We start from the raw sequence: 27,577 nt of genomic DNA, 5'->3' as shown, positions 1-27,577 counted from the left end.
AGGATTATAGGGTAGATGCCTACATTTGTATTGTTGTTGACTACACAGTATGACCCAAATAAGGTTAGAAAAATAAATCTGGTTTATCATGAGGGCTATATAGAGATTTTTAGTGCATAAAAGGCACATGCCAGGGACAGCTAATGGAATCTAATGCTCATAGGGGAAGCCCATCTTCCAGGAGATGTTTTTTCCCTTGAGAAAACTAGTTCTCAGCATATTGTTTAGTTTCCATCAGAACCTCCAAATATTTAATGGCACAGAGGAGCTGGATCCAAAAGACACTTTTATAGTCCATAAACTCGGAGAAGAGCCCATACTGAGCAGAGATCAGAAGTGTCCTACCGGAAGCATATTCCAAGCTCATTCCACATGCTCAACAGTTTGGAAGCAACCAAAAAGCTGTATTATAAATGGGTGCTGCTTCTGACGGATGGCTTCCAATATGTGCTTCTTGAAAGTGAGTCTGCAAACCAGCAGAGTTGGTTCATTCCTTCTGTATTAATCCATCCTTGGTATTTAGAGGGCACCAATCTTGCAGTATCTAGGTATCAGCTATGTAATAAAGTCAAATTCCTGATTCTGCTTAGAGGAAACATCCATGTTTTCACGTAGCACAGCTGCGGATTTGCTTCCAGTTGACCTTTCTGTGCCACATCTTGCCAGGATATCTGATATCTTAAACGCTTTGATTCCATCTATCTGTATTGGGGACCCATGATTGGCCCACAGCATCTGAAATTCAGGATGAACGATTGCTACACAGCTAAGTTTTTCCCTTTCTTGTATCTTCTTCTATTAAGCTCTTTAGGAATTTATCTTTTCAAACAATCCTTTGCCCAGGACAGTGGAGAATTTGAAGTTGCTGAGCTGCAGGGAGGTGGTCTGATATCTCTGTTGTAGTAAAGAATGAGGCATTTAAAACTCTATGGCAAACTCCAATTCAGGGGAATGACTAAAGAAATGACCATGAATTCTGGAGTATTTTTACCTTTCTTCTAATCCAGAGACTGGTCTTGGTCTGATGGGAGGAATTCAGGCATCTGAGGAAGTCAGAGAAAGATATTGCACAAGGACACTGTAAATGAAGAAAAGAGAGAGAGATGGGAAACAAAAAAACAGAAGTTACTTTGATTCCTTATTACCCAGAGCAACAAAAGCCTGTATGATCAATCTTCTGCAAATGCCTGGTAGATTCAAAATAATCACATCTGGCTAATTGATGGCCAATGTAAACAAGACTCTTCTTTCTCATTCAAGCCCTTAAGAGAAGTGTGAACTTTCCCAATCACCTCATGGGCTGTTAACTCTGATTTCAGAGTTGAAAGATACAAAATGAATCAGTCACAGGTGCTCTTTCATGCCATTTCTCTCTCTTCTTGGTGTTTACACCCTTCAGAAATGTCTAGGTACCATGTCTTCCAACTTAGTTGTCACTTATTTTGCTCTTTCAATCTCTACTATTATACCCATCCCTTCAGCCTCCTGATCATTTTGACAACAAGGAGTCCGGTGGCACTAACAGATTTATTTGGGCATAAGCTTTCATGGGTAAAAAACCTTCACTTCTTCAGATGCATGGTGTGAAAGTTACAGATGCAGGCATTATAATTAATATAATACAATATGCACTCCATGCATCTGAAGAAGTGAGGTTTTTTACCCACGAAAGCTTCTGCCCAAATAAATCTGTCAGTCTTTAAGGTGCAACCGGACTCCTGGTTGTTTTGGGGATACAGACTAACATGGCTATCCCCTGATATCTGATCATTTTGTTGTTCTTCCCTGAATGCCCTCCAGTTTTTTTTAATATCTCCCTAGGATTGAAGCACTAGTAAGTGAAAGCAGTATCCCTGGTATTGTTACCCCAGCCCAGAGCTGTATGGAATTACCTCCCAACTCCATGGTGTAAGGTCTCAGCTTGGGCAGTCCCAAAACACTCTTAATATTTCCACCCTCCATCAGCCCCTTCAGTAGACTGATCTTCTCTCTCACCAGCAGATTTCAGGCCCACAGTTTGTTGAATAGAAATGACAGGGGTCAGGATGTTAATTTTAGTGATCACAGTCTTCACACGGAGGATTTGTGCAGAATAAAAGCAGAAGTGGAATAAGCACTTCAGTGTCCGAGGCTGTGTATAACTGCACAAGACTTGATGCTACCAGCTTCTCATTCTATTCTCTTATATTTGGGTAAGACGCTTGTCTGCCAGCTAACCTGTGCTTTAGGGTCTCAGCTAACGGAGCAGCCTCTGACAATTTCTTCCATTATACTCTCAAATTAAAACAGTAATTGCAAGAGTCTTATAGAATTGCTACAGAAGCAGCCTCTAAAAAGGGATAAACTAATAAAACCTGATATGATTCTTGGGTTAGAGTTCAGGAGATACTCTGAGAGGCCCAGGCATTCATAAGAAACATGGGTAATCCAAATACACACAAGATCTTAGCTGGATGGACAACACAGTTACGTATCTGGAGAAAACTTGTCTGAGCTGCCAGTGTATAAAGTCAAATGTGAAGATGGTTCAGGACTTATCAACATTTTAAATCAAAATCACATTTTGCCCACTGGCCAGGTCCTGCAAAGCTGATTTAAAAAAAACAAACAAACAAACGACATTTTAAAGTATACTTGGGGGGTGGACAGTCATCCAATGCAGAGTGTACTGTCCACACACATTGTTTCATTGACATTTCAGCCAGCAGACTCTAGTTTCCACTGACTCCAAAGAGGAGTGTCTATCCAGAAAAGCAGCATTTCAGCTTGCAGGGATCCAGATGCTCCTGAGTCTGTGTTACCGGCTGTTGGAACTATAGAGTCACAGAACTGTATGTCAGCTGAGCCAGACAGCAGTTTGACCCCTAAGGCTGCCCTACCGTTTCATCCTTTGGACTCTGACCTTTGGAGAGATGACAGTAGTGCACCTGAATCTCCAGAATTTTAGAATGTCCCCAGATATTCAGAGCCTGATGAGGGACAACCCATAGCTGAAGCCCCCATGCTTTACAAGATCTGCATAGGAACAGGAGGTTAGGCCTAATAAGAAATTCCCTGATGAGGCCCCAGGGGCACTAAGTGAAACCATAATTATTGTTGTACGGCAATGGGTTTTGGCTTCTACATTTTCACAGTAAGTTCTGGTTTGAGGGCAACTCAAATACAAGACTTGGAAAAAATTGGTGTTGAACTATTGGTATTCCAGAGATGCTTTTACACTCATTTAGTGAGTTAAAGTTTGACAGCATAAGATGTGAACATTTGTTATAGGTCACTGATAAAACGTGACGAGGCATCATGTTTCACCTTTAGTTAATGTTAGTCACAAGCAACAGTTCTGGAAATATCTTTGCTGAGGACAGTGGAAGAGTTTGTAAGCCTCTGTATCCCATTATCCTTGCATCCTGGCCGCTACATAGCATTTATAAGTTGACCTGGGTGAATGATAGATTATTTCTGTTCACTGGCAATTCCAAAATATCAAAAAAGGTGTCATTTTGGGACAAACTGAAAATAACATTTTTCAAAATTTTCAGTAAATTGAAAATAATGTCAAGCCAGGTCAAAACAAAAATATTTAATTTCAACATTTCCAAACCTTTGTGATATTTCAGTTCAAAACTATTCCTCGAACTCAACACGAATTTGCAAATGGTTTTAAGTTGATCAAAACTGCATTTTCCAGCAAATAAACTATTTGCTGAAATTTTTTATTATTATTTTTTTAAATCTCTCTCTCTCTTATATCAGTGTAGTGGAGACTTTTGGGTATATCTACAGAACATCTAGACACCCGCAGCTGGCCCATGCCAACCGACTCGGGCGTGCGGGGCTATGGCTGAGGAGCTGTTTCATTGCTGTGTAGACTTCTGGGCTCAGTCTAGAGCACAGGCTCTAGAACCTAGAGCAATAAAATAGCCCTGCAACCAGAGACCCGCGAGCCCAAGTCAGCTAGCATGGGCCACCCATGTGTGTCTAGTTGCTCTATAGACATACCCTTGGGGAGTGTATCTTGTCCCTCTCTTTGCCACAGGCCCTCTAGTGGGGAAGGGATAATATGAATGAAGGGCGGGGGGTGGGAGATGTATCTGGCATCAAATCTAGGGGAGAAGTTTCTGGACTGGGATACAGAGTTGGCTGAGAGGAACTGGAGAGAGAATCCACATGGTGCCAGTTCCAGTATGACTAGGCCTCTCAAGTGCTAGACTTTAGTAAGGCATTTGATACGGTCTCACATGATATTCTTATCGATAAACTAGGCAAATACAATTTAGATGGGGCTACTATAAGGTGGGTGTATAACTGGCTGGATAACCGTACCCAGAGAGTTGTTATTAATGGTTCCCAATCCTGCTGGAAAGGCATAACAAGTGGGGTTCCGCAGGGGTCTGTTTTGGGACCGGCTCTGTTCAATATCTTCATTAACGACTTAGATATTGGCATAGAAAGTATGCTTATTAAGTTTGCGGATGATACCAAACTGGGAGGGATTGCAACTGCTTTGGAGGACAGGGTCATAATTCAAAATGATCTGGACAAATTGGAGAAATGGTCTGAGTTAAACAGGATGAAGTTTAACAAAGACAAATGCAAAGTGCTCCACTTAGGAAGGAAAAATCAGTTTCACACATACAGAATGGGAAGAGACTGTCTAGGAAGGAGTACAGCAGAAAGGGATCTAGGGGTTATAGTGGACCACAAACTAAATATGAGTCAACAGTGTGATGCTGTTGCAAAAAAACAAACAAACAAAAAAAAACACACACATGATTCTGGGACGTATTAACAGGTGTGTTGTGAGCAAGACATGAGAAGTCATTCTTCCGCTCTACGCTGCTCTGGTTAGGCCTCAGCTGGAGTATTGTATCCAGTTCTGGGCACTGCATTTCAAGAAAGATGTGGAGAAATTGGAGAGGGTCCAGAGAAGAGCAACAAGAATGATTAAAGGTCTTGAGAACATGACCTATGAAGGAAGGCTGAAAGAATTGGGTTTGTTTAGTTTGGAAAAGAGAAGACTGAGAGGGGACATGATAGCAGTTTTCAGGTATCTAAAAGGGTGTCATAAGGAGGAGGGAGAAAACTTGTTCACCTTAGCCTCTAAGGATAGAACAAGAAGCAATGGGTTTAAACTGCAGCAAGGGAGGTCTAGGTTGGACATTAGGAAAAAGTTCCTAACTGTCAGGGTGGTTAAACACTGGAATAAATTGCCTAGGGAGGTTGTGGAATCTCCATCTCTGGAGATATTTAAGAGTAGGTTAGATAAATGTCTATCAGGGATGGTCTAGACAGTATTTGGTCCTGCCATGTGGGCAGGGGACTGGACCTCTCGAGGTCCCTTCCAGTCCTAGAATCTATGAATCTACTCTGAAAGAGGTGCCAGAGACTCTGATCATATTAACTGCCCCAGACAGCAGAGTATTGACCTTGCTAGACCTGCAGCACCTCCAGCAGTAACTTGCATGCTACAGTCACTGGATATTGCAGAGGAGAGTTCCTGTGAGGTTGCCCAAGAAGGAAGCCCCATATATGACTGTGACATCACTCAAAACTCATCTGCATTTTGCTTGGATGTAATTCAGAAACTTAAATCAGACAGTGTAAATTACCCTGCGCCAATCTTTTACTGTGTGCATTGAGGACTCCATCTAGCGGAGTGAGAGTTAAATGCACTGAGTTGTTGTAGTTTGTTTTGAACTATTTTTGAGTATATCTATTTCAGTTGCTGTATATACTGTTTCATCTCTAATCCAAACTCCTTGTTCTTCCCCACCCTCATGTAATGAAAGTGACACTTCTGGAATGCCATTAGTCGCTTTTAGAAACCCACTCTGATTGCCTACAGAGTTTTACTTGTTTTGTGGCTGCCCTTATAGATCTTATTTATTTCATGCCAGGTGCTTATTTAAAGTCAAATCCAGGGATTATTGATGCTAGGGCCACAATTTTAATCCTACTTTCACAGCACCTTGAGTGTGTCACTGCAATTTCTCTCTCAGACCTTATATGATTCATTTGCAGTTATAAGACTCATCATTTTAATTTGTCTTACACTCACCCCTCCTTCCCCTAACCCCTTCCTTTGTCCATTTTAATATTCTAGGTGTGTCTAATTTAGGGCCTTATCCTATCTGGTAGTTTAGGGTCTCCTGAGAGGTGGGAGTTTAGGCCACTCAGCACATCTCAGGAAGTGCTCAGAACCTTACGGTAGTAGGCTCTTTATCCAAAAGTCCTCAAACCTGGATGCCTAAAGCGAGCCTCCTAAGTCCATATTTAGGCACCTAAATATAAGTGGCCTTATTTTCAGAAGCACTGAGCATCCATAAATCCCTTTCAAGCCAATGGGATCTGGGATTGCTCAGCACCTTTGAAAATAAGGCCACTTATATTTAGGTGCCTAATAAGAGCATAGCTTTAGACACCCAGATTTGAATAGTTTCAGGGCAGGGCCAACATCTTTAAAGAGTTTTTTTTTTTTTTTTTTTAAAGTGCCATCCCAAGTTATGCATGCAACAGACATGCTTATTGTTCATCGTCATCATCACCATATTCTTTCAGCGAGGCAGAAGTTAGCATGTCATCCTTTCCGTCTGCAGATATTTGTCAGGTAGGTTTTTCATAACATAATTCCAAATTTATCTCCTCCGTTGCTCATATCCCAAAAGCCTTTGATAATAGCCATTTAGTAGGAATATTTTGCCGAAAGCAGATGCTCCCACTGCTCACAGGAAATTTGGGATTCCCTTGGAACTAGTCCAGGGGTGTTCTTTTCAAAAGAATTTATTGTAGATTATAAAATAAAACAAAACCCAGCAAGAACATTAACTCTGCACCTGCCTTAGCCATTTTTTTTTAAATAACTTTCTACATGACTTTGAGGTGTTTGAGAACTTTATCTCTTCATAGTGCAGATGTCAAAACCACTCAGTTTCACTTCCCAAGACTCATCCACATATGACAAACATTCACAATATAAGAAATGCCCACAAAGGAAAGTGTTATTTTATAAAACTAATCCCAATGTCATGGCTGCATATTTACCAATAAGCATCTCCAATCAATTATTGTCCCAGAGACGGCCAAGGTAGAAAATATTTGAGTAGGGAAATCCTGTGCAATGACACTTATGCTCTAGCACATTTTGGCATTTAGTGTTTTTCTTTTGTTCCTGTTAAGAGGCAGACAATACATTTAGGTTGATGCCTTAGCAGGGTTGCCAATTTTGGTCTGACATATTCCCAGGGGTTTCATCACATGACATAACCTTTAATTAAAGATTAATCTTTAATTCCTGGAGACTCCAGGACAATCCTGGAGGGTTGGCAACATTAGGTCTTATGTGTTTTTGCACCCCTTCCACTGAAACATCTGATATTGGCCACTAACAGAGAGAGAGGCTATTGGATAAGATGACCATTCAGTTTGCAGTGTGAATTGTATATTCCCTACTAAGCACTGCAGGATTCTATAATGAAGATCCAGAGCACTACAGCTTACTGCGGTGTTTTGAATAAAGGTTCCTAAAAAAGTCTTCTTAGTTAAACACTAGCAAATAAGTTGCTTGTTAAAAAACAAAACAAAAAACAAACAAACAAAAACACTAAAAACCACAGCATCTGACTTGGCTATCACTAGTAAAAACATCAAGTAGCTGCTTCCTACATAACACACCAGTGTTACTGACCTCATCTTAAATCAAGATTAGCATGTTTAGGAAGGGGTTTGGTTATAAATTGCACAGGGAGGAGATGGGTTTTTTTTGTTTTCAGAAGGATGGGCAGGGGTTGTCCACAAACATCAGCAAAGAGCACTGCAGCCTTCAGAATCGTTCCCTGCCAATTGCTGACACAGGCAGCCCTAATGAATCATTCTGAATTGTGATCATGTGCTACCAGCCGTCAGTGAGCTGCCAAAGAGGAAGTGCAGCTTGTTTTCTCTCTCTCATTTTCTTGGTTCCTATGCTGCTGTAGGAAGATGAAAGGAGGAGGAAGCAGGAGCAGAAGCAGCCAAACTTAACAAGCAACTCTTTACGATTTCTGATCTCAAATGGAGGCCTCTGAGTGGGACCCACTGAAAAATGACACCCTGCCACCGACCCTGACACCAGCTGTCCCGCCGTATGTGAAGCTGGGCCTGACCACTGTATATACTGTTTTTTATTCCCTCCTCTTTATGTTCATCTACGTCCAGCTTTGGCTGGTCCTCCACTACAGGCACAAGAGGTTCAGTTACCAAACTGTCTTTCTGTTTCTGTGCCTATTTTGGGCCTCGCTTAGGACTGTGCTCTTTTCATTTTACTTCAAAGATTTTGTCACAGCAAACTCTCTCAGACCCTTCATCTTCTGGCTTCTCTATTGCTTCCCAGTTTGCCTCCAGTTTTTCACACTGACACTGATGAATCTTTACTTCACTCAGGTAAGGAATGGACATTTCTGTGCCTGGGTTGATTAAGTACTACAGAATTGTAAAGCTTTGCTTTTTTTTAAGAGGTTTGTAAGAGATGTGATTTCCCAGGCAGGGAAAGTAGTACATTTAATGTACTTAATTTGGAACTTTGTGTTTTGGAAGGCAAGTGACAACTGCTACAATGAAGCAGCCACCCTGGGGAGAAGCAGTAAATAAATCTGTTGCCGAGTTAAAGGTGACATTTAACCTAAGGTTGAACAAATTGTACTGGAAAACTTGGAGTTATTTTACAGTGGCTGTCTAAAGTGCAGTTCTGCTCAAAGGGACACTGTAAAACCTCCTGGCTTAGCTGTTCTGTGTGCATTCAGAATCATATTGCATGGCTTTACTGACAAAAAATGAGATCTTGTTGTTTACTCCTGGTGGTTCTGCAATGCCAGTATGAGTCATTGAGCTGTCTATTTTTCTTTGTGTATCAGTAACAGAATTGTTAACTAGATTCCTATTGCAGGCCCAATTTATTATTCTTATTTGTATTACAGTAGCATCTGGGGGGTGGCCCCAACTGAGACAAGAGCTCCACTGTGTTAGGTGCTGCACAAAACACAGAGTAAGAGATAGCCTCTGCCTCAAAGATCTTGTAATCTAAATAGACAAGATGGAATTGAGGGAAGAAAGTATTATCCCTGTTTTACAAATGGAGAACTGAGACAAAGAAAGGTCAAACAAGAAACCGGGATTTGCGACTAGAACTCCTGAGTCCTACTGCCTTAACCACAAAGCCAAACTTCCTCTGAATTCTGCCCTTAGATTACCTGTATCAGTAATGGGTCATCTTTCTAGCATAGCTGGACCTCATGGGTGAGCGTGCAGATCAGTCTCCCTGCTTGAACACTCCACAGAGACTACCTTCTAGAGTGCAGGTTGTAATAAAGAGTTTGTGATGTGGACTACCTATCCATTAGGTCCTAGACCGGACTGATTTTTTTTTTTTTTTTAAATACACACACCTTCTAAGTGGTTCCCAGAGATAACAACTACTGTAGGTCTGCAAATTACCTTACTGAAGAAAAGTGACTGGATTTTGAAACCGAGCGCCACTAAATAAGAACTATAGAACCGCATGTGGTAAGGGTGAGAGCGGATAGTGGCCCAGGCTTGCTATTATAAGATGGTGATTCCCCGGCTATTGTGTAATGAATTTGGTGGTGGTCCAGTTTCCAAGAGACAAGTGTCCAATATCACACAAAATCCATCGGTCACCATAGTTGGCACTAAATGGCACCCTGGGGCCAAATTCACATACACATGCAACTCCCATTGAAGTCTTCTGAAGAGAGAATTTAGTTTCTTGGCTCCCAGTCAAGAAGCTAAGGATTAAGTGAGCATGGAGAATGCAATGGGGGGCTTAGTAGTATAGGTTATTGATTCCTTTCATCTCAAGGAAAATCCAAAAGAGAGAGCAAGCAACAGTTAATATCTCTGTACTCACATTTTCATTTTACTTGGATTATAACATTGCTGCCTGGTAGCACTTTGAAGCTATGTAATGAGTATGGTCAAGTGCAGTGGTTCTCAACCTGTGGCCCAATCAGCACACAGCTGCAGCCCATGTGACATCCTCAGGGCCATACAAGTAGATATATATTGTGTAGATGCAGCCCACGTAATACATGGGGAGCTGCATATGGGACCCACAGCGGTAAATAAATTGCGATCCACTAGACCAGGGGTTCTCAAACTGTGGGTCTGGACCCCAAAGTGGGTTGTGAGGCTGGTGTTGGCCCTGGACCCCAGCAAGTCTGAAGCCCAAGCCCCATCGCCCAGGGCTAAGGTTACAGGCCCCTAGCCCAGGGCAGAAGCCCTTGGGCTTCAGCTTTGCCCCCCCTCCCACCCGGAGCCGCAGGGCTCGGGCAGATTCGGTCTTTCCTCCTGGTGTCATGTAGTAATGTTTGTTGTCTGAAGGGGGTCACGGTGCAATGAAGTTTGAGAACCACTGCATTAGACTGTAGTGCTTAAAGGAGGGCACAAAGTTAAGGCTCCTGGGTTCTAATTTTGACATCAATTGTGCTGTGTCACCATGAGCAAATCACAAGCTCACTAAGCCTTACTTTGCCCCTCTGTAAAAGGAGTATAATACTGACCTGGTGTTGTGAGGCTTTTAAAATTATACTTGCAAAGGACTTTACGAGTAATGACTGAAAGGTGCTAGAGACAAGCAAATTATTACTGTATTTATTGCTGTTCGCTTCCGTGCTAGTTAATCCCATGGAAAGTCCCACTTGTAATAAGGCTCCACCCAGCTAAAACAAGGAGTTGAGTTTAGAAACACAAGCACAACCATTGTGGGAATATAACCTAATACATGGAACAAATTTATACATTTTTAGTTCACTTTTATTAGTTCTTTGCTTCCAACCAATAGGGAGATGGTTTGTCTTATAATTAAAGATGTTGAGACTGTCTTTTTTACGTACACCTACATTTCCACAGCAGACAAGCAAGAACTAGTGTGAAAGGGGTGGGGAGAGAGAATTTGTTTTCAATAATTGCTTTAACTTCACAAACCTGTTCAGAGGCAACTTTCACCCCTCGCAAAAGTAGACTGCAGATGTGCCTCACTGCATGAAAGCCAACTGTTATTTAGTGAGAAGAAAAGAAGGTAGCTAGCAGAAGCAATAAAGATGTGAAGCTTGGAATGAGAGAGACAAGGTGGGTGAGGTAATGCCTTTTGTTGGACCAGCTTCTGTTGGTCAGAGTCAAGCTTATACTGAGCTCTTCTTCAGGAGTAAGGACCCTTTATAAATAAGGCCTCAACTGTGCCTTAGATAAAATGAGACATAGTGGCACCAGCACAGCAGGGGTTTTCCTGAGTTTTGAGCGTCACCTGCAGCAATAAAAACCCCCAAAGGAATTGTAATGCAGTGTGGGAGGTTGTTAAACCTGCTGGACCAGTGAGAAAAGCAGTTACAGATAATCAAGGTTTTGACTGACACTGACTGGTATCCTTGGGGTTGAGTGCTGGCTGCCGCTTGTGAGTACACAGACTTTTACTGTGCGGGGCTTTTGATGCCCTAGATATGGCATAGGGTGCTAGAAGAAAGCATATGTAATAGCAATAGCAATCACTTCTCTTCCAAAACTAACTGCTGCGGGAAGTGCACATGTTTCCAGTAAGGAAGACAAAGATCCTGCTTCTTCTGTGTCCATTCATTGGTCTTCTAAAGATAGGAAATAATATAACCCACTCCTTAAGAGTAAAGCTTCCTCTGCTTGGAAGCTATGAAACTACGTGTCAGGTTAATGTAAGAACAAAACAAACAGCAGAGATATTACTTTTGTAAAACAATAGCAGGATGCCTGCAAATAATTACACAACATGAGCTAGAGCAACTGATACATCAGGTAACATATGGATTGTTAATATGCCTTCCTGCCTCCAAGGGGTGTCTGCAAAACCTGAAGTTCTGCCTGTCTGACATCTGCCCCTCCGCAACCCTACAGGTTTATTTTAGCTGTTCAAAAACAATATATTTCCTACTTTAATTAAATTGAGATGGGTTGGCCTGGAATTCAAGAACTTTCTTATTTGCAGCCTCCCTGGTCGGGGTCCATTTCTCCTCTCTATCTCTGATCTACATTAGTTGTCACTGACAAGGTTGACCCAATAAAAGTCTTGAGATTTTGGAGGCAGTCACAAGAGCCTAAGAAATCCTTCAAAGTCTGAATTTAGAGACATGGACTATGGGTCAGATGAGATGCTAACCCCCCCCCCCCCCCCCCCCCCCGCTTTGGGAGGAATTTAGGGGTAGGGTGGCATGTTTCATTTTGTTTTATGATGTTTCAGAGTTTAAATGTAGTACTTGCAGCACAGAAGTTTTGGGTGGGGGACATAGGTTAGGATGCAGAGGATGATGTCATGCAGACCTAGAGAGATGCTGGAAATCCCAAACCTCCCCCAACTCCCAGGACACATACAAAAAGCTTGTTGGCAGATCATAAGTTTAAACCATCAGGGTCGGTAGGGTTACCATATTTCAATACTGCAAAAAGAGAACACTCCACCCCTGGCCCTGCCCCAACTCCGCCCCTTCCCCAAAGTCCCCACCCCAACTCCACCCCTCCCCTGAGCACCCCACATTCCCCCTCCTCCCTCCCACCCCCCGGCTGCTGCTGCACTGGGGAAGTTGCTTCGGCCCCCGCTGTGGTGGAGAGCGGCAGGAGCCAGGAAAGTTGGAGCCCAGGGAGGATGCGGTCCCCTTACCACGCCTCCCTATTTTCCCGGACATGTCCGGCTTTTTGGAAATTCCTCCCGGACGGGGATTTGAGGACCAAAAAGCCGGACATGTCCGGGAAAATCTGGACGTATGGTAACCCTACCCCAGAGCCACCTCCTGCCCGCCGGAACCCCCAAGCCTCACCCCAGAGCCGCTTCCTCCCTCCCGTCGGACCCCCCAGGCCTCACCCCAGAGCCACCCGCTCTCCACAGGGCCCATCCTCAGCCTTCTCCTGCCTCAGTGCCCCTTCTCCTGAGAGCCTGCCCTCCGCAGCCCCCCCACTCTTCACAGCCCCTGCCTCAGAGCCCCCCACCTTCCATAGCGCCCCCCACCTTCCACAGCACCCCCCCATCTCAGTCCTCCCCTTCACCTCCCTCCATAACCCCTACCCTTCATTTCCCCACCTCCTCCCATAGCCCACCCCCTCCACAGCCCCCCACTCTCCACAGCCCCTGCCTCAAGTTACACACAAACACATAACAACGGGTCTAGATTTCTAAAAAAATATAATTAAAAAAAATGTATTTAATTTAAATTGACTTTTGAAAAGTAAGCCATCATGGGATAAGAGGGAAGTCCTCTCATGGATCAGAAACTGGTTAAAAGATGGGAAACAAAGGGTAGGAATAAATTATCAGTTTGCAGAATGGAGAGAGAGAAATAGTGGTATCCCTGAGGGGTTGGTACTGGGGCCATTACTGTTCAACATAAATGATCTGGAAAAAAATGGGTAAACAGTCAGTTGGTGAAATTTGCAGATGGTACAAAACTATTCAAGATAGTTAAGTCCCAGGCAGACTGTGAAGAGTTACAAAGGGATCTCACAAAACTGGGTGATTGGGCAACAAAATGGCAGACGAAATTCAATGTTGATAAATGCAAAGTAATGCACATTGGAAAACAATCTCAACTATACATACAAAATGATGGAGTCTGAATTAGCTGTTAAATACTCAAGAAAGAGATCTTGGAGTCATTGTGGATAGTTCTCTGAAAACATCCACTCAGTGTGAAGCGGCAGTCAAAAAAGCTAACAATGTTGGGAATCATTAAGAAAGGGATAGATAATAAGACAGAAAATATCATATTGCCTCTATATAAATCCATGGTACGCCCACACCTTGAATACTGTGTGCAGATCTGGTCACCCCATCCCAAAAAAGATATATTGGAATTGGAAAAGGTACCGAGATGGGCAACTAAAATGATTAGGGGTATGAAACAGAAGGAGAAATTAAAATGACTGGGAATTTTCAGCTTAGAAAAGAGACGACTAAGGGGGGTTATGATAGAGGTCTATAAAATCTTGACTGGTGTGAAGAAAGTGAATAAGGAAATGTTATTTAATCCTTCACATAACACAAGAACTAGCAGTCGCCCAATGAAATTAATAGGCAGCAGGTTTTAAAAAAACAAAATGGAAGTACTTCTTCACACAACATAAAGTCAACCCGTGGAACTCTTTGCCAGGGGATGCTGTGAAGACCAAAACTATAACAGGATTAAAAAAAAAAAACTAGATAAATTCCTGGAGAATAGGTCCATCAGTGGCTATTAGCCAGGATGGAGAGGGATGCAACACCATGTTCTGAGTGTCCCTAGCCTGTTTGCCAGAAGCTGGAAATGGGCAACAGGGGATGGATCACTTGATGATTACCTGTTCTGTTCATTCCCTCTGAAGCACCTGGCCTTGACCACTGTCGGAAGACAGGATACTGGACTATATGGACCATTGGTCTGACCCAGTATGACCATTCTTATGTAAAAATTAATTATAATAATAAAAATGCTTAGTACAGGAACTCCCCAACATAATGGCCTCTCAAGATAGCAACAATGTGAGATAACAACCTTGGCAAATAATGCATTTAAAAAAAAAATCTTGGCCTACTAGGAAACATATTTATATAAGTTTCCATTCCCAGTCACAAATCTAGCATTCTGGAGCAAAGTCACTAAAATATAGTCCAACAAACAAATGTTTATTTAACGTGCCCCTCACTTTTTCTTCCACCGCACCCCACTCACCGGTGTTGTCCTTGGTCAGTGGAGACTCAGAGTTCAGAGGTGCTTTCACAGGAGTTCACCTCCCAGGTGGAGGGCAAGAAGGCACCTTGCTCGTTCCTCCAGCTACTCACTGTTTGCTCTAGCCACTGCTGTTCGTTGTGCCACCATTCACGCCACCATTCTGTTGCCAATGCCAAAGTCACCTTCTGCTGCCACCTGCCACTGTGACCTCTGCAAGTTGGTCTCTTGAGGTTCCACCCAGCTCTCAGTGATTTCAGCTGAGTTCTCAGAGTGCAGTCTTGGCCATCTCTTCCACAGAAACTCTATCCCCACAGCAGGACTAAGCACTTACACCTGATTATCAGTGATTTCAGCTGCAGTGGTCACTTAACAGAACAAAAGACTATCTATGGAGCCTAATCAGCTCTGGCTTTAAACAGTGGAGGGGGACTGGTCCCCACCCTCTCTCTTGATGCCCTCAATCAGCACAGGCTAAGTACAGTTCTACTGCCCTTTACTCATACAATAAGAACAACAACATTTCTTCCCCCTCCCCACCCACATTCAAGTGATTTGTAACCCAACCCCAGCCAATATCTATCACTTGGGCAACACAGCTCTGTTTGCTGGATACCTAGATAGATTAGGTGTGAACGTAAATACAATCTGGTCCTGAAGCCTTTCCCCACAGCTCATCACTAGCTTTCAGGGAGAGCTCATTTAGACTTTGCTTACAAATCATCATTTGAAATTATTAGGTTGGCCAACATCACCGAAATGAATGCACTGATATTGTCATAAAAACAACAGCTGATTAAGGAAGCTAGTCTATGTTCATACTTTTCAAATCTATTATACTTTTTCAGATACATGTATTTTATCATACACTGTATATGCTTTTAAAGTGTGTATTAATGTTTCAATTTCAATTCAAATCTCCAAACAGTCACTAAATTGGCATGTAACTAGTTCACAACTGGGGGATGGGGAGTTGGGGAAATTCGGGGGGGGGGGGGGGGGTGTAGGGAAATCACTGTCTCCAGCTCTAACACTGGGGTAAAGGGGCCAGAGCAGGGAGAGATTCTCATCCTAGATCTACCTAAGATCCACAAACCTGGAAATCCTGGACGCCCCATCATCTCGGGCATTGGCACTCTCACTGAAGGACTGTCTGGATATGTGGACTCCCTACTCAGACCCTACGCCACCAGCACTCCCAGCTATCTCCGTGACACCACAGATTTCCTTAGGAAACTACAGTGCATTGGTGACCTCCCAGAAAACACCATCCTAGCCACCATGGATGTAGAGGCTCTCTACACTAACATCCCACATACAGATGGAATACAAGCTGTCAGGAACAGTATCCCTGATGATGACACAGCACAACTTATTGCTGAGCTCTGTGACTTTATCCTCACGCACAATTATTTCAAATTTGGTGACAATATATACCTCCAGACCAGTGGCACCGCTATGGGCACCCGCATGGCCCCACAATATGCCAACATTTTTATGGCTGACCTGGAACAACGCTTCCTCAGCTCCCGTCCACTCATGCCCCTTCTCTACCTACACTATATTGATGACATCTTCATCATCTGGACCCATGGGAAGGAGGCCCTGGAAGAATTCCACCATGCTTTCAACAGCTTCCACCCCACCATCAACCTCAGCCTGGACCAATCTACACGGGAGGTTCACTTCCTGGACACCACCGTACAAATAAGCGATGGCCACATTAACACCACCCTATACCGAAAACCCACCGACCGCTACGCCTACCTTCATGCCTCCAGCTTCCACCCCGGTCACACCACACGATCCATCGTCTACAGCCAAGCACTGAGGTACAATCGCATCTGCTCCAACCCCTCAGACAGAGACCAACACCTACAAGATCTTCACCAAGCATTCTCAAAACTACGATACCCACACAAGGAAATAAAGAAACAAATCAACAAAGCCAGACGTGTACCCAGAAGCCTCCTGCTACAAGACAGGCCCAGAAGAGAAACCAACAGAACTCCACTGGCCATCACCTACAGTCCTCAGCTTAAACTTCTCCAACGCATCATCAGTGATCTACAACCCATCCTGGACAATGATCCCTCACTTTCACAGACCTTGGGAGGCAGGCCAGTCCTCGCCCACAGACAACCTGCCAACCTTAAGCATATTCTCACCAGCAACCACGCACCGCACCATAACAACTCTAACTCAGGAACCAACCCATGCAACAAACCTTGATGCCAACTCTGCCCACATATCTACACCAGCAACACCATCACTGGACCTAACCAGATCAGCTACAACATCACCGGCTCATTCACCTGCACGTCCACTAATGTTATATATGCCATCATATGCCAGCAATGCCCCTCTGCTATGTACATTGGCCAAACTGGACAGTCACTACACAAGAGGATAAATGGACACAAGTCAGATATCAGGAATGGCAATATACAAAAACCTGTAGGAGAACACTTCAACCTCCCTGGCCACACAATAGCAGATGTAAAGGTTGCCATCTTACAGCAAAAAAACTTCAGGACCAGACTCCAAAGAGAAACTGCTGAGCTCCAGTTCATTTGCAAATTTGACACCATCAGATCAGGATTAAACAAAGACTGTGAATGGCTATCCAACTACAGAAACAGTTTCTCCTCCCTTGGTGTTCACACCTCAACTGCTAGCAGAGCACCTCACCCTCCCTGATTGAACTAAACCTCGTTATCTCCACACTGATATATACCTGCCTCTAGAGATTTCCATTACTTGCATCTGAAGAAGTGAGGTTCTTACCCACGAAAGCTTATGCTCCCAATACTTCTGTTAGTCTCAAAGGTGCCACAGGACCCTCTGTTGCTTCATCCTAGATCTTCAGTCTTTCAGGAAAAAAAACCAAGGAAACAAGGCAGGATATTTATAATTTAAAGAACAATCAGTAGGAAAAAATCTTTTAAGAAAAATAATCAAGTTTTTTACGCATGAGAAAAGCAGCAATGAAGATCACAAGCAGAGTTTTCCTTTTGCCGTTCTCCTAGCTTCTTGGGGATGGTCTGAAGAATTTTTTAAAAGGGTCTCTTTTCTACTTGCTTTCCAGTCTGTTCTAGCCTGGCTTTCCCCATTCTGCTGAAAGACCTGGGATGACTCAGATGTTCACTAGGAGCTTTCTTAGTCCTTCATGGAAGGGGAGGGTCTGTTGAAGCTTTAACAAGCTGACCTTTTCTTCCAACTGCTTTTAGGGTGTTTGAGTTAAACAAGTGTTAAAAACAAAAAGGTGCATCGCCACTGTCTGGGAAAATCTGTAAGGGCCAGATTCTGATACTCCTACCCACACTGAAGAGTACCTTACTCTGTGACGAGCTGCATTAATTTCAATGGGGCTACTCATGTGAGTAAGCATTGCAGAATCAGACCCTCTGTTTTTCTGCTTTGGTGACATGGTGGTAAGAATGCCTATGCCCTTACACTACATCTTCTATTATTACTGGCAGCCTGGGAGCTGCACTAATGCAGAGGAATATTTACACATTTCCCTAGCATTGTTTAAACAGTTTGAATAAAAATCACTTATCTTTGATAAAATTCAGATGCAGCTCCACTAAAATGTACAGTGAATCCAACACAAGCCCCTTTAGCACTCTTTCATCTATACTTACTGCCCTGCAGCATCTACTCTTGGTAAATTCTGCAACCAGTTTTTTGTAGGGTAACCAAAGCTAATTTAGGACAATCTACACCTCTGTAACAGCTCTTTACATCAGCTCTTAACACTTATGTTGAGTACTAATTTGCTCATGAAAATAGTCCTATTGAAATTAATGGTAATACTTGTGTAAGTGCTACTCCATGTGAGTAAGGGTTGCGGAATCGGCCCCTTAGTTAGATGTCACTTGCCTGATCTCTGCAAGGTCATGATCCTACATGTTCTCCAGTTAGGGTGACCAGACAGCAAATGTGAAAAATCGGGACAGGGGGTGGGGGGTAATGGGAGCCTATATAAGAAAAAGCCCCAAATATCAGGACTGTCCCTATAAAATCGGGACATCTGGTCACCCTGTCTCTAGTCATCCAGAGCGTTGTCTTCCAAGATAAATGGGATAAACAAAAGCTGAATTTCTAGTGCAAAAAGCATGCAAGAAAACAATTTAACCCCTGACTCCCCACAAAAAACCTGTTGGGTCTTGTTTATACATCACAGAGAGGCAAAACCGGGCATAAGCTTTTTGCTTATCTCCTTTAAGCAGCAAGTAAAATAAAACAACATAAAACCTGTTTCTGAAGTCCTTTGAGTACATATTATTAGAGGTGTTTAGATAATTAAACACATAATATTATGACACTACTATAAGGGATAGTGCCTGGGTTTGTAGGCAGCCCAGACATTTGACTTACTTTAAAAAGATTAGAAACCATTGCAGAAAATTCTCTAGACTTTCAGATTTTAAATGAGCTATTATTTTGTAGGGCCTATTGAAAAGCCAGGCTCCCTCTACTGGCTGTAACTCAACAATAACCATCTCCAGCGAGGAGGAGGCTAGTGCACAAATGAAGACATTTTCTATTATAAGAGTTATATTCTGTAAATAGCTGTTAAATAAAAAACAGCAAATGTTATTTCAGCTATATTTAAAGCACATGGAAAAAGTAATTCTAGTGAAATGGAAAAGAAAAGACCAGTGGGAGAAAAATGGTTTTAAAAGCAAATCACCCACACTAAAATATGCAACATAATTAAAGGTTTTTTGTTTTGTTTTTTTTTTAAAGTGGTGAGCAGGTTCCTTTTCAGTCCATGGCAAGGAAGCTGAGTTTAAATTCCCCCTTACAAATTGGGTTTACTTAGAAAACATTTTAACCTGTGAAATACTAATGATGCTTCCAAACCATTTTTGATAATCATGAATCTATTCAAAGTGTGTGGGATATTTGTTTTTTAAATAATGTTATTTGAAAGAGGCTAGGTGGATAAGAAAGTGAAACACAGCACAGTCAAAGGGAAGATTATGGCAGGTGGGCATTTCAGTCAGGGTGTGTCCTCACGGTCAGAAAAAATATATATATTAAGATAACTAACATGCATTAGCTATTCTGCTGTAAAATCCTAGTGGTGACAAGGCACAAGAAGTTTTTACTGAGGTGTAGGTTGGTGAGTTCAATCCTATATCCCTCCGCCAGAACTGCCCACTCCTAGCTACATCATGATAAACATCCCAGTTCCTTGCCTAGATTTTGTTGTGATAATTGGGCCTACCAACTCACCCCATGTTTGAGCCTAACTGTGGGAAAGTGGACGAATGTTTTTAAAGTATCCCAATAACCTAGAACAGTAAATGTTTCTGGGAAAAGGTAAAGACAGACTAAATTAGTCCAAACAGAGAGGCCTATTGATATAACTCAAGGCCTGTGTTAAGATCATGCCTGATAAACAAAAGAAGTAAGAAAAGGTTTTTTGGTGAACATTAACAGAAGAAGCAGCTGTCTGCCAACAACCGCTGCAATGAAATTTACTATCATGACTGTCACCCTCACCATCTCCTGGGACCCTGAGATCTACCGTAACACTGTTGGGCCTTTGTCATCCTGATCCCAAGAGACATCCTGACCAGTCCGGGCCAAGAGAGGGGCCCAGATAACACTGCCACCTCCACTGCCTGCAGCTAAATTCCAGACATCACTTGGGATGTGAGATTTTGACACACCCACTCACTCTTGTGTATCCTTTTCCTTCCTTATTTCTCACCCACTTTATTTCTTTTCCCTATCCTACTCTTTTTTCCTTCTGTCTAATGAAAGTCTGGCTTAGCTGGCCAAGATTGTATATTTTCCAATGCTGCTGAAAGCTTCTGACCAGAAAAAGGCAGTTAAACGCAATGATCTACAGCCTGATACTGGTACAAGTTTGCCAGGTCTTTGGATGGCTAATAAGACTCTGAGCCATGCCTGTGCTTTTCCAGCAGTGAGGTTGCAAGTGAAAGTCAACACCAGAGACAGAAGCTGCATTTTTAAAAAATGAATCTTTGCTGTTCTTTTCTCTCCCCTCTTGTGTGTGTGTGTGTGTCTTGTTTTATCCTCTAGGAAATGTGATCAGAATTCAGACTTTAACAGTAACAACAGCTTCAGCTCAGCTCTTAGTGATGTGCAGGAAATGATTGATGGCTTTGAGGCAATGGGATTCCCTCACTGCGGCGGGGCGATAGATGGAACACATATCTGAATTTTAGCCCTTGACCATCTTACAATGGAGTATATCAACTGAAAGGGCTACTTCTCTTGCAGGCACTGGTGGATCATCAGGGCCATTTCACTGACATCAGTGCCGGAGTGCTCAGGAAAGGTGCATGATGAATGCATCTTTAGGAACACTGGAGTGTATAGAAAGTTGCACATTGGGACTTTCTTTCCAGACCAGAAGAATCCAATGGGGGATGTGCAAATGCCCATAGTGATCATTGGAGACCCCACCTATGCCTTGCTTCCATGGCTCATGAAGCCTGACTCTGAGAACCTAGACAGCAGCAAGGAGCGCTTCAGCAACAGGCTCAGCAGGTACGGAATGACCATTGAAAGTGCCTTTGGCCAAATAAAAGGTCGCCGGCACTGTCTTTTTTGCTGGTTAGACCTCAATGAGGAAAATATTCCAATGGTCATTGGGGCCTGCTGTACTCTCTGTACATAATATTTGCAAAGTGAAGGGGGGAAAGTTTCCCCAGGGATGGACTGCAGAGGCTGATCGACTGGTTTCTGATTTAGAGGAGCCAGATACAAGGACAATTAGGGTGCGCAGCAGGAGGCTATTTGAATCAGGGAGACTTTGAATGAGCATTTTGACAATGATTCCCAGTGATGCATTCGGTCAGCCAATGATTATTTGCTGCCTTGAATTACCTCTGTAGTGCTTGCTTCCTGAGCGTTAATTGTAGTGAGCAAATATACCTACCTATAACCACTGTGTTTCAGTGTTAGCACTGATCAATATGTCTATTTCAAAAATAAAGACTCATTTTATTTCAAAGATTTCACTTTAATAACAGGAAAAAACACAATTTTGGTCAAACAGGACATGACAATGAGGAACAGTCTCGCAGTTAGGGCTCTCACAGCTGTGTGTAACTCCAGTTTTCATTGGGAAACCAATCCCTAGGCATGGAGTGCATGGGGTACATGCAAGGAATGCGGTGGCGGAATTTGGGGAGGGCATGGAGCAGAGTTTTGTAGTGGCTGCAGGGGGAGTTGTGCCCGGATGTGCTCAGATTGCAGGGTGAATGAGGGACTTCATCATCTCTGTCTAGCCCTCCAGGAGCTTTATCATCCTCTCCTGTTTCTAAGTCCTTTCCAGGCTATTCAAGCTGAGTTTTTCATTAATTGTCTCCCTCTGCTCTTGTTTTGCTATGTGCTGTATCTATTGACTGCAGCACTTCATGAAACATATCCTCTTTGTTCACCGCCTCATCTGACAGAGGCACTACGCTGGTGTGGAGGAGGGGGTCCTCAAGGGCACATCTGCAGAAGCCAAAGAAACAGTGAATAGACACAGTATTGTGAGTGTCCTCAGAGCTGTGAATCACAAAAGTTATACACACTTCTTTCTCAGTGTTCCTAGGCTAGAACACAAGTTGGCCCAAGTCCCAAATATGGTGAGTTCGAGGTGGGGGGGTGATATGGGGGAATGGGCAAGAAGGGACAAAGAGTGGCTCATGAAGGGGGTTACTACAAGCAGATAGGGAGATTATTTTAAATATTAGTACCCTTTTCCACAGGCTAGGGCACTCAAACCCGATATCTCACTCCTAAGGCTAACCCAGGATGCAAGTGTGCATCTCTTGCATGCATGTGGATTCAGACTGGCTCCATATGCAGCTTGCCTGTGTGCCGCTCTAATCCTTGCAGAAATACTTTTTGGGCGGAGCAGCAAAGTTTCATATAGTGGGGAGAGAAATAAGGCAGCTCTTCCAAGGGACCTTTGGCAGAGGATTGAAGAATACCTACAGGAAAGTTTCCTAGAGATCACTATGGAGGATTCCAGGGACAGCCCTGTGTACATTAACAAACTTTTCTGCCATGGACCCAGAGCATAGAGGGATAGGCTCTGTTGTTAATTTCTGTCCCTTATCCCTCCTCTACTATTTAACAAAGTACGTGAGAGCTCAATCTCTTCTGACCGTGAAGTATCAAAGCAAACTGAGCATTTACTGGAGCTCCCCTTTCCTGCATCCTGCACACCAGAGCTGGACTGCTGGGACTGGCTAGACCCTCCAGAGTGGAAAAGAGGTCCTGACTCACTGCACTACCAGACAACTCTACCATTTGCTCCAAGTCATCTTCAAGCGCTACTTCCTCATCCACCACTTCATCATCGAGGTTGAGTCTGCTGGCTGCTGCCTCCAATCCCCGCTGAAGTATCTACAGAGCTCTTGGCAGTGGAGGTGAAGTCGCCAGCGAGGATGGTGTGCAGCTACTTAGAGAAGCGGCATGTCTTTGGTGCCACACCAAAGCAATGGTTGGCCTCCCTTGCCTGCTGGTATGCCTGCCGGAGCTCCTTGATTTTAGCACAACACGGCTGCATGTCCCTTTTGTGCCCCTTCTGTATGCCACCAGCAGTCAGCCCAGAGGTATCAAAATTCCTACGGCTGGAGTGAAGCTGTGACTACACAGCCTCCTCTCCCTATAGACTCAGCAGATCCAACAGCTCTGGTGTGCTCCATGCAAGAAAACATCTGCTGCAGAAAGCCAGCCTGATCAGCTGGTGCGCATGCCGAGCAAACAGGAAGAGGAACTTTAAAAATGTCTGGGCCTTTAAATCGGGGAGAGGCGCATAGCTCAGCACCTTCAGGGAAGCAGAGTTCAAAGTGCTGACCAGAGTGGTCAGGATGGGTATTGTGGGATACCTCCTGGAGGCCAATTAGGGCGACAAAACCAAGTGGAGTGTCTACACTGATGCTGCATCGCTCTAACTATGTTGCAAAAAGCTTTACACCGCTTGTTGAGGTGGTTTTATTATGTGGGCATAGCAGGGGCGTTACATCGGCAGGAGGAACATTTCAGTGTGTATATCTCCACTGTTTTGTCAAAGAAAGCTGACTTTTGTCAACAAAACTGTGTAGTGTAGACAAGGTCTTACTTAATACTTAACATTTCAAATGCTTTAACTGTTTTTCCTTCTCTTCGGTATCTTTAATAAAAGGTTTTAAAGATTTTAATGGTGTGTTTGTCAGGGTAATAAGCAGGCTGAGGTCTCTCATACCAAATGCTGAATAACATTTAAAACTGTTTAATATTGGATAGTCTCAGGGTGGTCATGTTAACACCTTTGACTTTTTGGGCTCATATATTGCATTACAACAGATTTTACAGCAAGATAACTAATGCTCCGTAGCTATCTCTCTGTAAAAACACACGTTTTTTGGCAATTAAGATGTAACCGGAGAGAACTGAATAAACTTCAGTAGGGCCTTGGCTACACTTGCGGATTCACAGCGCTGCCGTGGCAGCGCTGTGAAGCGCGAGTGTAGTCACGCCACCAGCGCTGCAAGAGCTCTCTCTCAGCGCTGCAAGTACTCCACCTCTCTGAGGGGAATAGCTTGCAGCGCTGCGAGCGAGCGTGCAGCGCTGCAGGCGCTGATTACACTGGCACTTTACAGCGCTGCACTCGCTGCACTCAGGGGGGTGTTTTTTCACACCCCTGAGCGCAGCAAGTGCAGCGCTGTGAATTGCCAGTGTAGCCAAGGCCTAGAATACACTCGGCCTGATTCGCATTTAGAGGGCCCCTAAAGTGGATGCAAACATTTATACCCAATTTAAGGCCATGCTACACCGCCAGGTAAAGGTGTCCACTACGGCTGGTCTACACTAGAAAGTTGCACCAGTATAATTATGTTAGTTAGGGGGTATAATTATTTACCAATATAGTTATACCAGTATATGTCCTAGTGTGGATATAGTCATAGCAGTATAAAGATGCCTTCTCCTGATCTAGTTAGTTCTGATTCCTGAACCGGACTAAGTTATACCAGTCTATCTGCACTAGGGTGGTTTTGCCACTTGGTATAGTTTAAGTGGCAAAATTTTCTAGTGCAGATAACCTGAAGGTGCAAAAAACATTTGATGAATCCTAATAACCTGTGACATGTAAGATGTTTTTTTTCCTCAGGATTACACTGTATTTCTTCATTTGTATTTACTTTGTGAATGATGCAATTTTTCCTCCCTGTTATTGCAGGTGATTTTCAAAGCTAAGTCAAAGTACTCTCCAGAACTACTTAAATACCGGTAAGCACTATGCAAACATTTCTTGTGGTAAATATTTTAAAATGATAGGTTTGATGCCCACTTCTGCTAGTAATTTAGGAATGAGCTTAACTTTCCAACGTTTAGCACCTGAATTCTTTAAAGTATTTATTTATTTAGGAAGTTTTAACAAGTCTACAAATCCTTGCCATGTAAATATCAGAAACAAAACAATCATTACAACAGTTGGCTTTTGTTTACAGAGACATTAGACAAGACTATAATCATCAGATCTATCTATCCATCTGCATTTTTATACAATTCTATTCAATACTGTTAATCAGATGTGAGTAGAAAGCATTCAGAATGGATCAGTGTGGCTACTCACTGACAGGTTCATGTAGAAGCTTTTTATATTTGGGTTCAGCTGAATGCTCAGGGATAGTTAGGGGAAGGTTATGTCAAGTGAGGAAAGAGCGTTCAGTTATGTGTGTCTTGGTCAGAGCATAGGTTCTGACAACAGGTGTGTGTGTGTGTGTGTGTGCGGGGGGTGGCACATGTTTGAGTCAGTTACATGTTTTGGTAAGAGGAGGAAGAAAGTTGAGAGGACAAGGAGCCAGGGAGGATGGATTCAGTCTGGTGACTTAGTTGGGGGGCACTTGGATGGGTTTCCAGCAATGTAGAGAGGTAAGGTTGTAAAGGCTGAGGGTTTATGTTGAGAGATATGGCTGGTGTCTTGCTGGGGCAGGAGGGATTGTCCCGAATTATCAGGAGGTTCATTATAAGGTGCTGGTGGATGTCCAAGAAGCTGAGAGAGAGATTAATTAATTAATTTCTATTGAGGCAGTAGCCAGAGGCCTCAATCAGGATTGCAGCCCATTGTTCTGACTGTTGTACAAGCAGAGTGAGAGAGGCAGCCTCTGTCCTGAAGAGTTTACAAGCTAAAAATGGCAACTCAGGCTGAGAAAATGGAATTATCTGGAATGCTAATCTCATAGATTATAAAGCCAGAAGGGACGACTGTATTTATACTTTGTATTAAAACAAGACAGTATTTTCAGACTAGTTATTTGGTTTGTTCGCATCCCTACTATTCGGTAGTACATGGTGCTATACCAACCATTAAAGAAATAACATTTTTCCTGCCCTGGAAAGCTTACATTCAGGTTTGGTATTGATACAACTCAATAGGTAATAATCCAGAACAGGAGTTTAAGAGCTGTTTGGTGGAATACTAATACAGTAATTGGAAGATTTGGTGATGAGACAGCTATACATGGATATTGGTTGAACAGTGTGTGAAACAGGTAGTTTTGGAGAAGACAATTGAATGAAGAAAGGGAGGATACTTGGTTGAGACCAGCTGGCACAGAAGGTGCAAAGATGAGAACAGAGAGTGAACAAATGTGTAGCAAAGAGAGAGGCTGCACAAAGCCTGGTGATGAGAAGATGAAGGTAGAGAAGTGAACGAGGATAATGTTGCAGAGGGCTTTGAAGGTGAGGAACAGAAACTTTGAACTTCCTCCACAGCTACAGATATTTACAGTAATGCCTTTTTCTACGTAATTTAAGAAATGCATCAGTGTCAAATGGGTAGTTATTAGAGACTTTCCATTCTGAAGTACATAGTAGCTGTACAATATGTCTGAGGCTTAGTCTACACTACACAGTTTTGCCAATATAGTGATGTCAACTAAGAGTGTGGGGAAGAAAACCTCAACCCCTACCTGACATAGCCATGCCGGTCCTAAGACTCCAGTGTAGATGCAACTAGGCCAACAGAAGTGTGCTTCTGCCGCCACTGCTAATGTTGTTCAGGGAGGTGGCTTTAGCAGAAAGGCTCCTTCTGTCAGCATACTCTGCACCTACACTACGGAGCTCTGCCAGCATAGCTCTACCAATTTAGCGATACAAGCAAACCGTTTGTAGTGTTGACAAACCCTGAGTCATGCACACACTGTCCCAACACATAGCTTCATACATGCACTACATTTTTTCCTATTGCATTCAAAACATTTAGGCATGGTCTCCACACAGTTTTTGTACGTGTATAAATAACAATGGTGGTTAGGAATGTGAATTTTTTCTTTTTTTCTTACACAGGTATCACTAGATTGGTGTAATCCCTAGTGTGCCTCGTATTGGTATAGGTTATTCCCCTTCTGGTACAGAATAGCTGTACTGATATTAGTACATTTGTATCCATTATAACTGCATCCACGCTAGAGAGGTTGTGCCAATTTATTTATAATGGGATAGTGAAAGAGGTACCACATTTGTGAGTAGACAAAGCTGTAGTAATATTGGAATCTGTACTAACTGGATTTGATTTGTCCTTATTTCTGAATATTGAATTCCTCATTTGATTTTTAATCTGTTTAAAAAAATTTCTGCTATAAAGATAAAGTAACCAGGATGTGATGATGTCACAACTGTATAAACAAGGCAGCTGTGAGAGGGTGTGTTCTCAGGCCTGTATTTATATAGATCAAGAATAATACAATTTCAAGATAGGAAAAAGATTAATAAAACCCACCTTAACAGAGCATACACGTAAAGAAAACTTCTCTCTGCTCTCTAATAGTATCAGACACTTTGGCAAAGGGGCTCATTGTTATGTTTGTAATAAAACTACCTAACGTTTTCCTCTGCTTTGGGGG

At 43.0% G+C, this 27,577-nt stretch overlaps 1 protein-coding gene across 1 annotated transcript in view; it reads left to right on the top strand.

Annotated features, from left to right (window-relative positions):
* The first annotated feature begins 7,799 nt into the window (after positions 1 to 7,799).
* The window catches only part of GPR137B (G protein-coupled receptor 137B), a 42,110-nt gene continuing 22,332 nt past the window's right edge, over positions 7,800 to 27,577 (top strand). The window contains exons 1-2 of the mRNA XM_034765061.1: positions 7,800 to 8,412; positions 24,910 to 24,959. Coding sequence (XP_034620952.1) covers positions 8,044 to 8,412; positions 24,910 to 24,959 — 419 coding nt within the window. The 5' untranslated portion in view covers positions 7,800 to 8,043. The remainder of the gene's footprint in view (positions 8,413 to 24,909; positions 24,960 to 27,577) is intronic.

This window comes from Trachemys scripta, chromosome 3 (assembly GCF_013100865.1).
Source record: "Trachemys scripta elegans isolate TJP31775 chromosome 3, CAS_Tse_1.0, whole genome shotgun sequence".
NCBI classification, from domain to species: domain Eukaryota; kingdom Metazoa; phylum Chordata; order Testudines; family Emydidae; genus Trachemys; species Trachemys scripta.
The sequence above is the reverse complement of the archived record's forward strand: the minus strand, read 5'-3'. Positions and strand labels throughout refer to the sequence as shown.